Here is a 12,508-nt window from a genome sequence, read left to right as displayed (position 1 = left end):
GAAGTGAAGCATGCTCTGTATGTGGGCTTCAACATAGTAGATATTCCGTTTCGTGACATTTAACTGTCTTTCCATTTTAAGATTTTTGCCTTTTTTTTAATGTATTATATATCTTCTAGCTGACTTTTCAGATTCCGGTTGAACTTTTTGATGTGGGCTAATATGTGTTCTATTAATTGTACTTGCTATTCCTTGATAAGCTGATTACGGACAAAGGGCACCATTTCCATAAAAAAAATAAAACTAAAGCTTTTCCTTCAGTGGAGAAGGTTGGTCTCTGTATCCTTCAGCTGCTGTTAGTTTATTGCTGTTTTTCTTTAAATCACTTTGATCTCTTCGATTTTTCCCTCCTGTATGTTATCAAAACCAAAGAAGCTCAAAAACGACCCCATAACGTCTCATTCCACGAATGAATCGCATCCACATAGTTGAGCGCGAGGGAGGCAGGTACCTATTGGTGTCTCTATATCTGCAACTTTCTGGGAGCTCCTTGGTTCAGAGATTTGTTCTTCAATCTCTAAGCTTCTGCTGGAGAACCTGAAATTCTTCTTTCATGGGTTCGTGAGTTTGGGCTGCACATGCTGCTTCGTGGTTTTTGTGAGGTACACGTTACCCTGCGGCGGAGTGTGCAAAACCTGCTAGTCTCCTCTCCCCCTCATTCGCTTCCCTTTGTTGTTTTCTTGCGTGAAGCTTAGCAAAGAAAATTAGCAGCAGTTGTTAATGCCTCCTTAGACAGAGATCAAAATTGTCACTTTTAACTGTCAGCTCACTACTTATTGAGTGACTTTTGCATTCTAGCCAAAATTAAGCAAATGAGAAAAATGTAAAAGTTGACTCACTGCGTTGTTTTACCTTGAGCAAATTGAGATCCATTAAAATCTATTCTCTATTTTTAACATGCTTTTGCATAGAAGTGCATTCCAGGGAGTAAAGGTAGTCCGCAATTCCTAAAGCTGGTCTAGAATTCCTCTTTTTGGTTGATGTCTGTTAGTATTCATGTTAATCTACATCATGTCAGATGATAGCAAGTGACCGCATTTAATTTGAACTTGCGAATTGCTTTATCAGCACTTGGTTTCTAAGAATAGAATTCTTTACATGTGAAAGAAGCTGATGGGAGACTTAATCTTGAAAGAGATTGTAAATTGAGTGTGATTTCTTTTTAATGTAATTGGTGCGCTGGCCCCGTGGAAAAATATAAGAACCACTTTATGTTGATGAAAACTAACAGCCTATCAACAGATTAGAAACACAGAAGTCTCCTATCAGTTGTCTGGATGCTTTTCCAGCATCGTCACCTTTTCACTTTTAACTCAGGTTGAATAAATAGCTTTTATCCAGTAAAATAGTTTCTGGAATTAATCAATGCTAGCAGTAACTGAAGAGGTTAAAAAGCTTTTGCTGTTGAGATTGTTCTAATTGAATTTACTGGTGCATTTGCTAGATTATGTCCTGATACCCAGGGCCCTCCTTGGCTGATGCTCCTTTTCTGCCTTAGCAGAAGGTTGACTTACTGCCTTGCTGTTAGTGTCCTAGGAAGCCTCATGTTCCTGGGCTCGTCTTGCTGGTGTGGGTGCAGGCGACAGCACCTGCACTAGACCGGGGTTACGAAGCTTGCCAAGGGCTACCCTTGTTCTGACCTAACGTGTTACTCTGAGTCTTGGTAATTCCTCCTCTCAGCTATAGTCAAAACAGCTCCAGATATTCTTTCCTGTTTTCTTGGAAGGAAGAAATAGAGGTGGAGGTTCATACCATTTTACTGTCTAAACACGGTAGCTGTTCAGAGTGTGCCTGTTTCACTGATTTGTCATAGAGTCATAGCAGAGAGCCGGATACACCAGCAGTGCAGGGTAATGGACCACGAGAGGGGATAATGTTTCTTTCCTGTGTATTTGCCTGTGGGACAGCAGCCATTCCTGCACTTCTGTACACAGCAGCAGTGGGTAGCTGAGACCCAGAGGCAGTCTCTCTACCCAAGTCTTGGAAGGACTTAAAATAATTGGGATGATACTGGAAACACACTAAGTTTTGTCTTATACCAATGCTTCTGTTCTCTGGGCAGGAAGACTCTGTTAATGATTTTTTTATCAGTGAGCTTTTTGTGAAAGCTTTGAAATAGGATGAGAACACTGGAATTCTTAAATATTCCAATTCACAAGCAAAGATAAGGACAATGATAGTGAAACATTTCTTAAAATAGTGCCAAATTGATGCTGAAATTATGTTAGTGTCTTTGTAATATTTTGAAATAGTGTTATGTTAAAAGTGAGTTTCATTAAGAGTGAAAAAATGGCATTAAAGTGTGCTTCTACAGAGCTCATTTATTTTATTTTTTTTCAATATTTCATTCATTCATGGAAATCTTTTCCATGTTGTTTTCTTTCTGAGCTGTGTAGCATTTTGGTGGCTTTTTTCTTGGTGTTTTATAAAAGTGTCCCATTCATTCTTGCTGGGTATTTTTATGTCTGCGATTTCTTATATCTTAGGTGTTTGCACTCACAGGTCATGAACTGTCAACACAGACTGCATCATAATTTCTTTAATTCTCTATAACCTCTCCCTTCCCTCCCCTCATCCTTTTTTTTTTTTTTTTTTTTTTTTTTTTTTTTTTTTAGCTTTGTACAGCATTAGCATCAGTTCAGCTTTTTCCTACCCTCTTAAAAATTTCCTTTGCTGAGGTTCTGCATGCGTGGGGGTGTTACACGGTGTCCCTCCTTGTGCTCCCTGCTACTTCAATGTTTCTTTCTTCTCCTCTGAGATTACATCCTCTCTACCGTGTTGTTTATCACGCAATCAAGGATTGTTGGTGACCTTTCCACTGTTCCTTTTAACATATTGGAGTAGGTGGATTTTTGAAAGCTGTGGGTGGGGCTTTGCGGTTGCACGCTTGCAATTCCTGCTAATTAACAGCAGTGTCCTCTAGTTTTATGCTATCCACTTTAAGAATTAAAAGCAAATGGATTTATTAACTGTTGCAACCCTATCAAGCTACATTGCTTAAGCAAAACAAGAAAAAATCAAAAACGAAATAATATTCTGTGGCTTGTGCTTTGCTTTCTGAATGTTATCTGCCATATCTGTTATTAGGTGAAAAATGTAGGTAGAATCTAGCACTGCCTGCCCAGCTGTACCTGATTTTTGTTGTTAAAGGATGTGAGTAGTGCCCTGATAAAGCCTGGGGTTAACCCGGGCAGGACGGGACTACCAACGCGCTGCAGGGTAGTGCAGGTGGTGTCTCTCTCCTCACAACATAACCTAGTTGAAGGCTAGAGAAAGGGACTGGTGATCAGATCACCAGGAAACCCATTTCTAAAATGATCTCTTTGACTACTCTAAGCACCTCTCTAAGGGAGAGGAAAAGCAAATCAACCAAAAGAAACTAAAAAGAAAAACTGAAGCAAGTCAATTGTCTTCAATGGCCAAGGCAACCTGAGCCTTCTGGAGCACTTTGGAGGCGAGTCCACCCCATACCCCACTGTTCTTCCTCTTTTCCATAGCAGTGGAAGCACACTGTGCACATGCAACCTTTATGGATGCACTTTGAAGGGACAAGGGAAAAACGCATAAGGGGCTTTTTTAAATTATACTGCTCTATGTGTGCCTTTGTTTTTCCTTCAGGCTGACAAAGCCTCATGTTGTATTAAAGCAATTATTATTTGGAACAAAAGCTTCACACTGCAACTGAGTTTATTTTTATATTTCCCTTTCATCTGGATGTCAGCTGTCTCTGACACTAAAAAAATCAGTACTAGCTCTCAGTCATAATGCATCTTTTACTCCTTATTCAGCTGCATTTTTTTTTTGCCTTTTTGTTTCTTTCTTCTATACCAGGAACACTTTAGTTTGAAAGAGAGATTTCAGTCCTGTTGGATTTTACACCTCCTGACCCACATAGCACATGCAGCTATTCTAGAAATAGTTGTTCAGTAAGAGAATTCTTTCCATTGAATTAGTGAATTCTGTGGCTAACATTTTAATAAAATTTTATATTGTGCAACAGGCAAGTGATTCATGACATTGTTAATGTAAATATTAATAATAATACAATAATTATGTAAATATTAATGCTTATCTCAAGCCAAAGGTATGCATGAATAACAGTCTTTAATAAATTTTGGTAAGATCTGTAGTAAATATGTAGTATTTTAGTATGAGCTTGGATATCTTCCATCTTCTAGTGGAAAAACTGTTTAAGAAGGAGTTTCTAACTGTAAAGCAATGCCATGAAGAAGTGCTTCTGAGGGCTTTATCAGGTAGTATAACTACTTATGTGCTACCAAGCATAGTCTTGACAAAGTAGTGCTATCACACATTGCAGCATCCACCAGGGCTGATGGGGAATTCTAGAAGATCTCAGTGTTGCTACCAATCTTGAGAGACACAGTTCCTGGCGAGGGGTGCTAAGCAGCATGCTGAATAGCAAATAATAGCTGTTAGGTGCTTTGATCTATCACCTCTCCTGGAATGAGTCTTCTTAAATATTCCAAGCTTAAATTCTGGCTTTTCAGTGTTAGCAGATACACTGCTTTATGCATCCTTTGCTAGATACGGTCTTGGGATAACTGGGGCTTTTATTGAGTGCTTTTGAGGGGAAATTAGAGTAGGTCAAGATGGGTAATAAAGGAAATTAATTGGAAGCAGTGGTTTTGTTTATGGGGTGTAGTTAGAGAACAGCTTGTGCATCTTGTTTGTACCACTAGAAGATTATGGTGTGTGGGGAATGCTGCATGCACCACTGAATTCTTTGGGGATCATGGTGTTTAAAATCTGGAGTCTTAAAGCACCACCTCAAAAAGAAAAGAAAAAAAAAGTCAACTTTTCATTTTTTTCTGCAACAAAGACAAAGATTTTCTTCTGTGTAAGCATCTGAACACTTTAGGGCAGTTATGGCTCCTGCTAATGCACTTATTATAGTTCTGTCAGTAAAATCTAAAATTAGATAATTTTCGGCTTATTTAAACTGCCTGTCTCTGGTGTTAATGAGTACAGCTCATCTGTGATTGTCAGAGGCTCAAGTGTTACTTGCACTGACAGTCTCGCATCCTGTGTCTTCCATTCCAGGTAACAAGTTTATCTTGATTTATCTTATTGTACTGTAGTGCTGGCTTGTCCACTGCTTCTGCAGCCCGTTTCTGTGGCCCTAGTGACATCACATCATCTCTCTAATAAAGCCTCTGTTCTATTTTCTTTTTTCCTTTTCCTTTCTCCTAATTCTCTCTGTTGCCTCCAGTTTCCTTTACTTTCAACTCTGAATTCACTTCCATCATCCTCCCAGGTTTATGAATTCTCCTCCTCTTTATGAGCCACAGGAAAAACAAAAGGTCTATTGTATTTGCTTGACAAAATAAGAGCTCAGAGGAGCAGAAGCCCTGGCAAGGGAACAGACACGTATGTTCCCAGTACAGACTGTGAGGTGGTGGCTGAACATGCCCTTGCTGGCTGGCTAGGCTGACTGATATTCTAAAACAGTCATGGAGCTGGAAAGGTGCTCACAACATTGGCTTATTTCTCACTCTGAAGCTGCAGGAAAATCTGGGGAAAATGAGTCTAGTGACTTCCTGTGTGGATTCTCTGAAGTTTCATGCTTTGGTGCTGATTAGTGCTTTTTCTCAGAACATGGGGCAACACCAGGGAGATGGAGAGATTTGAAAAGAAAGTTTTTTTCCTCTCTCTAAGATACATTTAGATATAGAAATTTTATTTAATATATAGATTCAAGTTCCTATGAGAAGTTCAGTTGCTGCACTGTGCTGTGGGGCATAATTCAGAGTTGCTATGCAATTTAGGTTTTAAATGCAACACATTGAGCCCAGCTTCTGAAGGCTGACTATTAATTATGGTAGGGCTTGTGCACAAAGTCATTGCATTTACCCTAAAACTAAGGACAGCAGGATTTCTGTTACTTGACTAACTTTCTGCTTTTCTGTTATATACATCAAAGCTGCCGCACAGCAGTCTCTTACAGCACTGGAACAGTGATTTTGTTCCGTTTCAGAACTTAAGTCTCCTAATCAAGGTATTTTGCTGTTAAAGAAATGCCCTGGTTCAGGAGGAATGCTGTCTGTGTTCTGGTTCCCTGCTGTCTGTTATCACATACTCTATAGTGAATAAACCCAGTTGCTTTGGGAGCAGCATTTTGCAGGATTCATAGTGTTGTCAATACTGACAGTGTTTCCTTTAAACCTTTATCTTCTAAAATTATATTTATTGTGGTTCTTGTTTTGTTTTAAAGTTTCACTGTACTGCCTTTGTGATTAAGAGGGAGATCTAAAGAGCGTGTCATAGTTATATCCCCAAAACAGTAAAAACAGGACCAATTGAAGAACAATCCAACATATGAAAAAATAGTGATGATAGAAAAAGACAAAAAGCAGCTCTACTCCAAACACTTGCAATCTTAGCAATCTTAGGAATTTGACTCTTGAATGTGTGGCTTTGGCAACTTTGTTCAGGTGATGTATAACAGTAGAGCCAGCGTGCTGACTAGTTTGTGACCACTGATTCTGCATGAAATTAAAAAAAAAAAAAAAGTCAGTAACTCAAGTGTCTATTGTAAGTCCTGATCTCCAGTAATTGTAATTTTCTGTCAAATATATATTTTATTCTATACACCTTGTAGGAAAGGATTTCTGCATACTACATCTTACCACTTCATATCACTGATAAAGTGTTTTATGTTATGTTCTGAAGATCCTCAGGAAGTGCAACGTTTCTGATGGGTGTTCCCTGAGATAGTTCAGTGCAACGCTGTAGATAGCAGCCGTTTTTGAAAGCATGTGCTGCATTTGTGTTGTTTCTTCCTATTTCAGTTAAACTTTTGATGTGATTATAACAGTAAAAAGACTATAAAAATGCTTTGTAATATTATTAGCCTATTCTTCTTCATCTGAGCAAAAGAGTTATACTGTACTGCTAAATGAACTAGAAGAAGAAAAAAATAGGTTACTTTTGAATTTCTAGAAAAATGCTCAGGGAATGCTGTGAAAGTCTTATGTAATTATTGGTGTCTTTTTTTCTTTCTATTAAATATTTATCATTTGCCAATTGAAAGCAAATACTTAAAGGATGCTAAAAAATCTGTGGATTTTAACGTAACAGGATTGTTTTGAAAATAGCATATGACCATCTCAGCATTTCCTCTTGTTAGTTTTTTTGAGCCTGACAGGAGCCATTTGTCTAACTGTATGAAAGAGACTTCCTCATCTTCAGACATGAGGATTCTGTCATTGCTGGTCATAACAGCACCATGAAGTGGTAGCTGGGAGGGAAATCTTTTGGAGGCTTCTACGTTGGTAGATCTCACGAGCAGCCTCATTGGATGTGCACCCACATTTGCTGAATCCCCTCACCACATGTTTTGTTAGAAATGTTGTCCAGTATTATCTGCTTTCTGAAAGACTTTGAGAATTTCTGTAAGAGCAAGTTTTCTCTCTGCTGTGAAAGATATAGGGACCTAAAGTGTTCAGCATCTGCATTCTAGCTGCTATGGGAAAAGAAAGATAAGGAAGTCTGTCTCTTGTGCTGTAACACTAAGGATCGTGCCTTTTCAGTGCTACTGCTATTATCTATTTCTTACATGACTGAGCAGATGGGAGGTGTTACTGCCTCTTGTTATTTTGTGGGATTTAGTGTTTAACTTGAATCCCAGTTCTTGGAGTGATTTGGGATCAAAGCAAGAGAAGTCCTGACTTTGGCTTCTGCAATAAGATGTCTAGATCTGTGAATGGAAGGGTGAGCTGTGGATGCTGTTTAGCTCAACTTTAGCAAGACATTTCATGCTGTCTCCTACAGAATTCTTGTATCCAAGCTAGGACATAATGGTCTGAATGGGTAGACAAGTAGATAGGTAAATAACTGTTGTGGTGGTTGAGTTGAGAGGGTAGTAGTTAGTGGATTGCACAATACCTAGAAGCTGGTAACAAAGAGCAGTTCTACTCCAAACATTTGCAATCAGGGGTTTGCCTCATTGTTCCTAAGGGTCTGCCCCTCTTTAAAGTCAGCAGAGAAGAGAGGCACCAGAGAACTCTCTCGGCAGGTTTGTAGATGACACCAAAATGGGGAACCTCCTGTGGCACTGCCAGGTGCCTTCCATCAGGGCCCAAGAGCTAGGGATTGCCGGGTTTGTTCAAGTGTTTCATAATCTTTTTGCTTTAGTGTTCCCTAACCTAATTTTTTACGAGTCATGCATCAAGAATAAAATAATAAAAAGCAGAGTGTTGTTTTTATAGATGTAAGGGTGCCTTGGAATGCAAGAAGCATCTCTATCAGTGTCAAGTTAATACGAAACAATGTTAACAGTAGAATTTCAGTTAGGAAAAGGTAAGAGGATTTTGTTGGGATTATCTGTGAAATTTAAGTCAATATAATTTTAACAGATGGTTTTAAATAAACAATGTTAATTTGTTAAACAATGTTAAGTTGTCTATACTGGGTATTTCACTCTTTCACAGAGATTTTGTTTTTTGCTTCAGTAATAGAGACAAACATCTCAATGGGAAACTTTTAATAGCAGTAAACTATATAAAGAATAACTGTTCACTCGCAGACACGAGCCCAACATCCCTCTGGCTTTTGGCAGGCAAAAACTGGGACTTGACGGCAGCGCTGAGCGACTATGAGCAGCTGCGGCAGGTGCCCGCGGGCGGCCTCCCGCGCGCGCTCGGCGAGGCCCAGCGCTGCCCGCAGCACGAGGCCCAGCAGCCGCCCCAGGTGACCAAGGCCGAGCGGCCCTGCCTGCAGCGACAGGACGACGGTGCCCAAGGTGAGAGCTCTTCACGGGGCCCGCTGCTTCTGTGCGTCTGCTGAGCGCTCCAGGGAGCTGCCGCTCCTTCCCCATCGCCCCGTGAGCCCCGTCCATGAGACGGGCTTCTTCGCGTAGCCCCTGCCCCCCTGCATCCTGCATTTCACCTGTTTCAGCTGGCATGAGCTTTGCTTCTCTGCATGTGTGGGTTTTTTGGTTTCTTTTTAACATGTAATTGAAGTGTGAAAATAGGTTGTCCTGGAGCAGGCCTGTGGTTCTCGTAGAAGCAATTAGTTGGAGGGCAGCACAGGCCATGTGTGTATGGAGATTTGCCTGCTTTGTAAGACTAAACAGCCACAGACATCTAAATGATATGGGGTATGTCTGAGCTTTAAAACTGGGTTCTTTTTATGGTTCTTCAGAAGAACCCCCCACCCACAGTCAAATTTATATTTCAAGAACTGAAATCTGAAGAAGAGGAATGAATCAGCTACCTTGAGCAGTTGGCTTCAGTAGGAGATAATAAGCAGGAGGATTTACATTTTTGGGTTCAAGCCTTTTATAGACCTAGTTTCAGACCAGTGACTGTCTCAGACAATTGGAATACATTTTCATTTTAATTCAGCAAGAAAGTGGAGTTTGCACTAAAATCCCCATGCTTGACAGTTTCTCACCTAGAGAGGTAATAGCACTAGCTTGGTGATTTCAGCAGGGTTTTCTTTGCAGTCTTTAGAAGGAACAGAAGGACTTCCCTCTCCCTGCTGGCTCTTGCCTCCTACTAAACAGGAAATGGCAACTTGGATGTTTAAATACATGGAGACTACTCATCTCCTGCATGGGTCTGTTTTCTGTTATCCATTTGCTGATACGTTTTATTCTGAAACTTCATTTCTTAACCCAAGAATTCCAGACTGTTTAATGCCTTTCCTACAGAAGTATCCTTCCTGCTATTTTTTTGTTTGTTTTCCTATTCTTGTTCTTTTGGAGATCAGAACTGAGGCCATGAAATAAAAAGGAATAACATGATATTATTACCAACATCTTGCCCTTTTTTTCTTGTTCCAATGCTTATTTTGTCTTAGCGGCCTTACTTGACCATTCAGCAGGCGTTTTTTTTCACCGTGGTGTGTAAATCAATGTGCAGATCTGTTCTAACACTTGCAGTGCTCATAAATAATTCACCTTTAAAGCCCCTCTGTGTGCCTTACATGGCATTCGTCCATGGAGAATTTCAATACAGACTTGGAGTATAATAAGATGTTGTTCTGCACGTTGTTCTTTGGCTTAGAATTTTAAAAATGCATGTGGGCAAAAACTGAGTCTGCCTTGAATTAATGGTAAGGTTGCTTTTGGATAGATCATTTTGACTTTCAAGTAGCGTGAAATGTTTGGTGTAAAGTAATTGCAAAATGCTGTATTTTTTGAACCACAAGTCAACTCAAGTTTAGTGTTTGAAGCATTTGTTCATTATCATCTGTCTGTCAGTAAGAGTTTCCTCCAATGCATCTTTGGAAACATAAGATAGCTTTCTGAATACATTTTTAAAGAAATACTTTATTCTACCTGTCTTTAATTGTTTGTCTCTTTTGCTAGAAGCAGTGAACTTGTCTGTCAGGTGCACCCTTGTCTCCATTTTCCTCTTACTAAGTGGCAGAACTTTTTGACTTGTGTTGACTAGCCTATAAGATAATGTAGTCTTATAGTCTATAATGTCTCTGATTTTTCTACAGAAAAGCGACTTTCCAGAGGTATCTCTCATGCCAGCTCAGCCATAGTCTCTCTTGCTCGATCACATGTAGCAAATGAATGCAACAATGAGCAGTTTCCTTTGGAGATGCCCGTCTACACATTCCAACTACCTGATCTTAGTGTGTACAGTGAAGATTTCAGAAGCTTCATTGAACGTGACTTAATTGAACAGGCAACAATGGTTGCTTTGGAGCAAGCAGGTGGGTAAATACTTCAGGTGTCAGCAGCTGAATAATCTCATGTTTGGCTTCACATTCTTTAATGACCCCTCGTTTCTGGAATTTGTGTACCATGTATGGGAAAATAAGTGCTAGCGGGTAAAAGCAAATATGATCTTTGCAGGATGACACAGAGCCTGATGCTCTATTTTTTAAAAAACTTTATAGTGAAGATTGACGTGTTTTCTTAGGGGAAAAAAAAGAAATCGAAGGAAGGAAGAGGAAAAGGGGAACAGAAAGGGAAGTAATGCAATAGAAAAAGACCTGAGTCTGTATTCAGAGTGTTTATCTGAAGAGAGAAAAATGTGTCACCAGGATTGGAAACAGGAATTCTGTGAGATCTGTGTAATGAGGAATGGAAAATACTTGCAAGCTGTAGGTCTGCAGTGATATGATTTTTTAGTGTAAAGTAGTAAAGTCTTCTGCATATTGCGGCGGCTGTGGACTGAAGGGGAGATGACTGCTGATCCCCATTTCCTCCCACATCTTCTCTGAATTAAATGACTGAGCTGCTTATGAAGTAAACTGTGAATAGCTGTGGTTTCGAGGAAAGTTAGCACTCAGTGCTGGCTCCAGGCAAGTACACTAACCCCATTTTCTCTATCTCATTTTGTTCCATAGTCCATACTTGCAAGCCTTTCTTCCTTCTAGAATGCAAGGTGAACCAATGCTGGGATTCTAATTTTGTCATACCTGTCTAAATGAGCTTTATTTTTTGGGCCAATACATCTGCCTCTCAATCCCTACAGCATCTCTGTACACCTCAGAGTCCCTGTGCCCAACCCTGGTGATGCAAAGGAGCTATAAAGCCAGGTTTCTTGGGTACCTTTACATAATCCAGCAGTGACTTTGACTGCTTTCTGTTACTGACTACGTTGGCTCGTGTAATGCTGTGAATTCATCCAAGGCTTCATTCTCAAAACCCAATGCATAGTTATTCTGCCTGTTCCCACTGCTCAAATGGTGCTTGATCAGGGCGTGCAGTCCCAGGCTGAAGGTAGGTCGCTATCGTATGTCATCACCTGCTCATTTTTTGACTTTGGTAAGTAATGTATTCGAAAAGCAGGAGATATTTGGATAACAGTGTCACACAGTATGTGCTTAAAAATGAAATAGTATTTAGCAGGCCTTTTTCTGAGAGGGTAGAGGGGAAAAAAAAAAAAGGAAAGAAAAGAAAAGAAAAAGCTACTGGCACAAAATAGAGCTACCAAGCAATAATGAAGAATGAAAACTTACAGTCCCTATCAAGAAAATGCATCTAGTGTCATTAAGAATCATCTAACGTAGGGCAGGAAAAAGCAGGAGATATTCTTTCTTCCATCAGCTCAAGCAAACACACCTGATTTCATAGGACTATCAGAATTTCTATTATTTCGCTAGGTGCTATATTGAAATTGCAATGCTCAGTCAGTTACACAGAAGTACAGGCTAGAGGATCATAGTGGATTTTGGACCTTAAAAACAGGGAATATATGAACGTAGAGCTGACATCATCTTCTGACATTCATCCAGAGCTATCTAGCTTTGAACTTGAAACAGCTGCTGAAACTGCTGAAAATTTTCTGCCTCTGACTACCCTCTTTCAGATCTCTTTGCAAATTAGAATAAATATTCTTTTCTTTAAGTTACTTTAATTATGGCAATAAGTTGACTTACACTGAAGTATTTCTGTTCCTCTTGCAAGACATGAAAGTGGCAAAATCAAAAACTGTTTTGGTCCTAATGCTGGTTAGCGCTCAGTGAAGACTGTTGGTCCTCCCATTATTTGCCTTGTGATGAGAGCAAGAGTAATTCCTGCCAG

At 39.8% G+C, this 12,508-nt stretch overlaps 1 protein-coding gene and 1 long non-coding RNA gene across 2 annotated transcripts in view; both read left to right on the top strand.

The window, feature by feature from the left end:
* Window positions 1-12,508, top strand: part of LOC148596399 (uncharacterized) — a 384,302-nt gene that overhangs the window by 329,477 nt on the left and 42,317 nt on the right. The window lies entirely within an intron of this gene.
* OTUD7A (OTU deubiquitinase 7A) overlaps window positions 1-12,508 on the top strand; it is a 57,828-nt gene that overhangs the window by 20,768 nt on the left and 24,552 nt on the right. Inside the window, exons 4-5 of the mRNA XM_088520036.1 lie at window positions 8,579-8,761; window positions 10,471-10,689. Coding sequence (XP_088376162.1) covers window positions 8,579-8,761; window positions 10,471-10,689 — 402 coding nt within the window. The remainder of the gene's footprint in view (window positions 1-8,578; window positions 8,762-10,470; window positions 10,690-12,508) is intronic.

The sequence above is a fragment of the Tinamus guttatus genome, unplaced genomic scaffold (assembly GCF_059628265.1).
Source record: "Tinamus guttatus ecotype Peru unplaced genomic scaffold, ASM5962826v1 Tinamus_guttatus_pri_ptg000004l, whole genome shotgun sequence".
Classification (NCBI taxonomy): domain Eukaryota; kingdom Metazoa; phylum Chordata; class Aves; order Tinamiformes; family Tinamidae; genus Tinamus; species Tinamus guttatus.
This window is presented reverse-complemented; position numbering and strand designations above follow the sequence as displayed.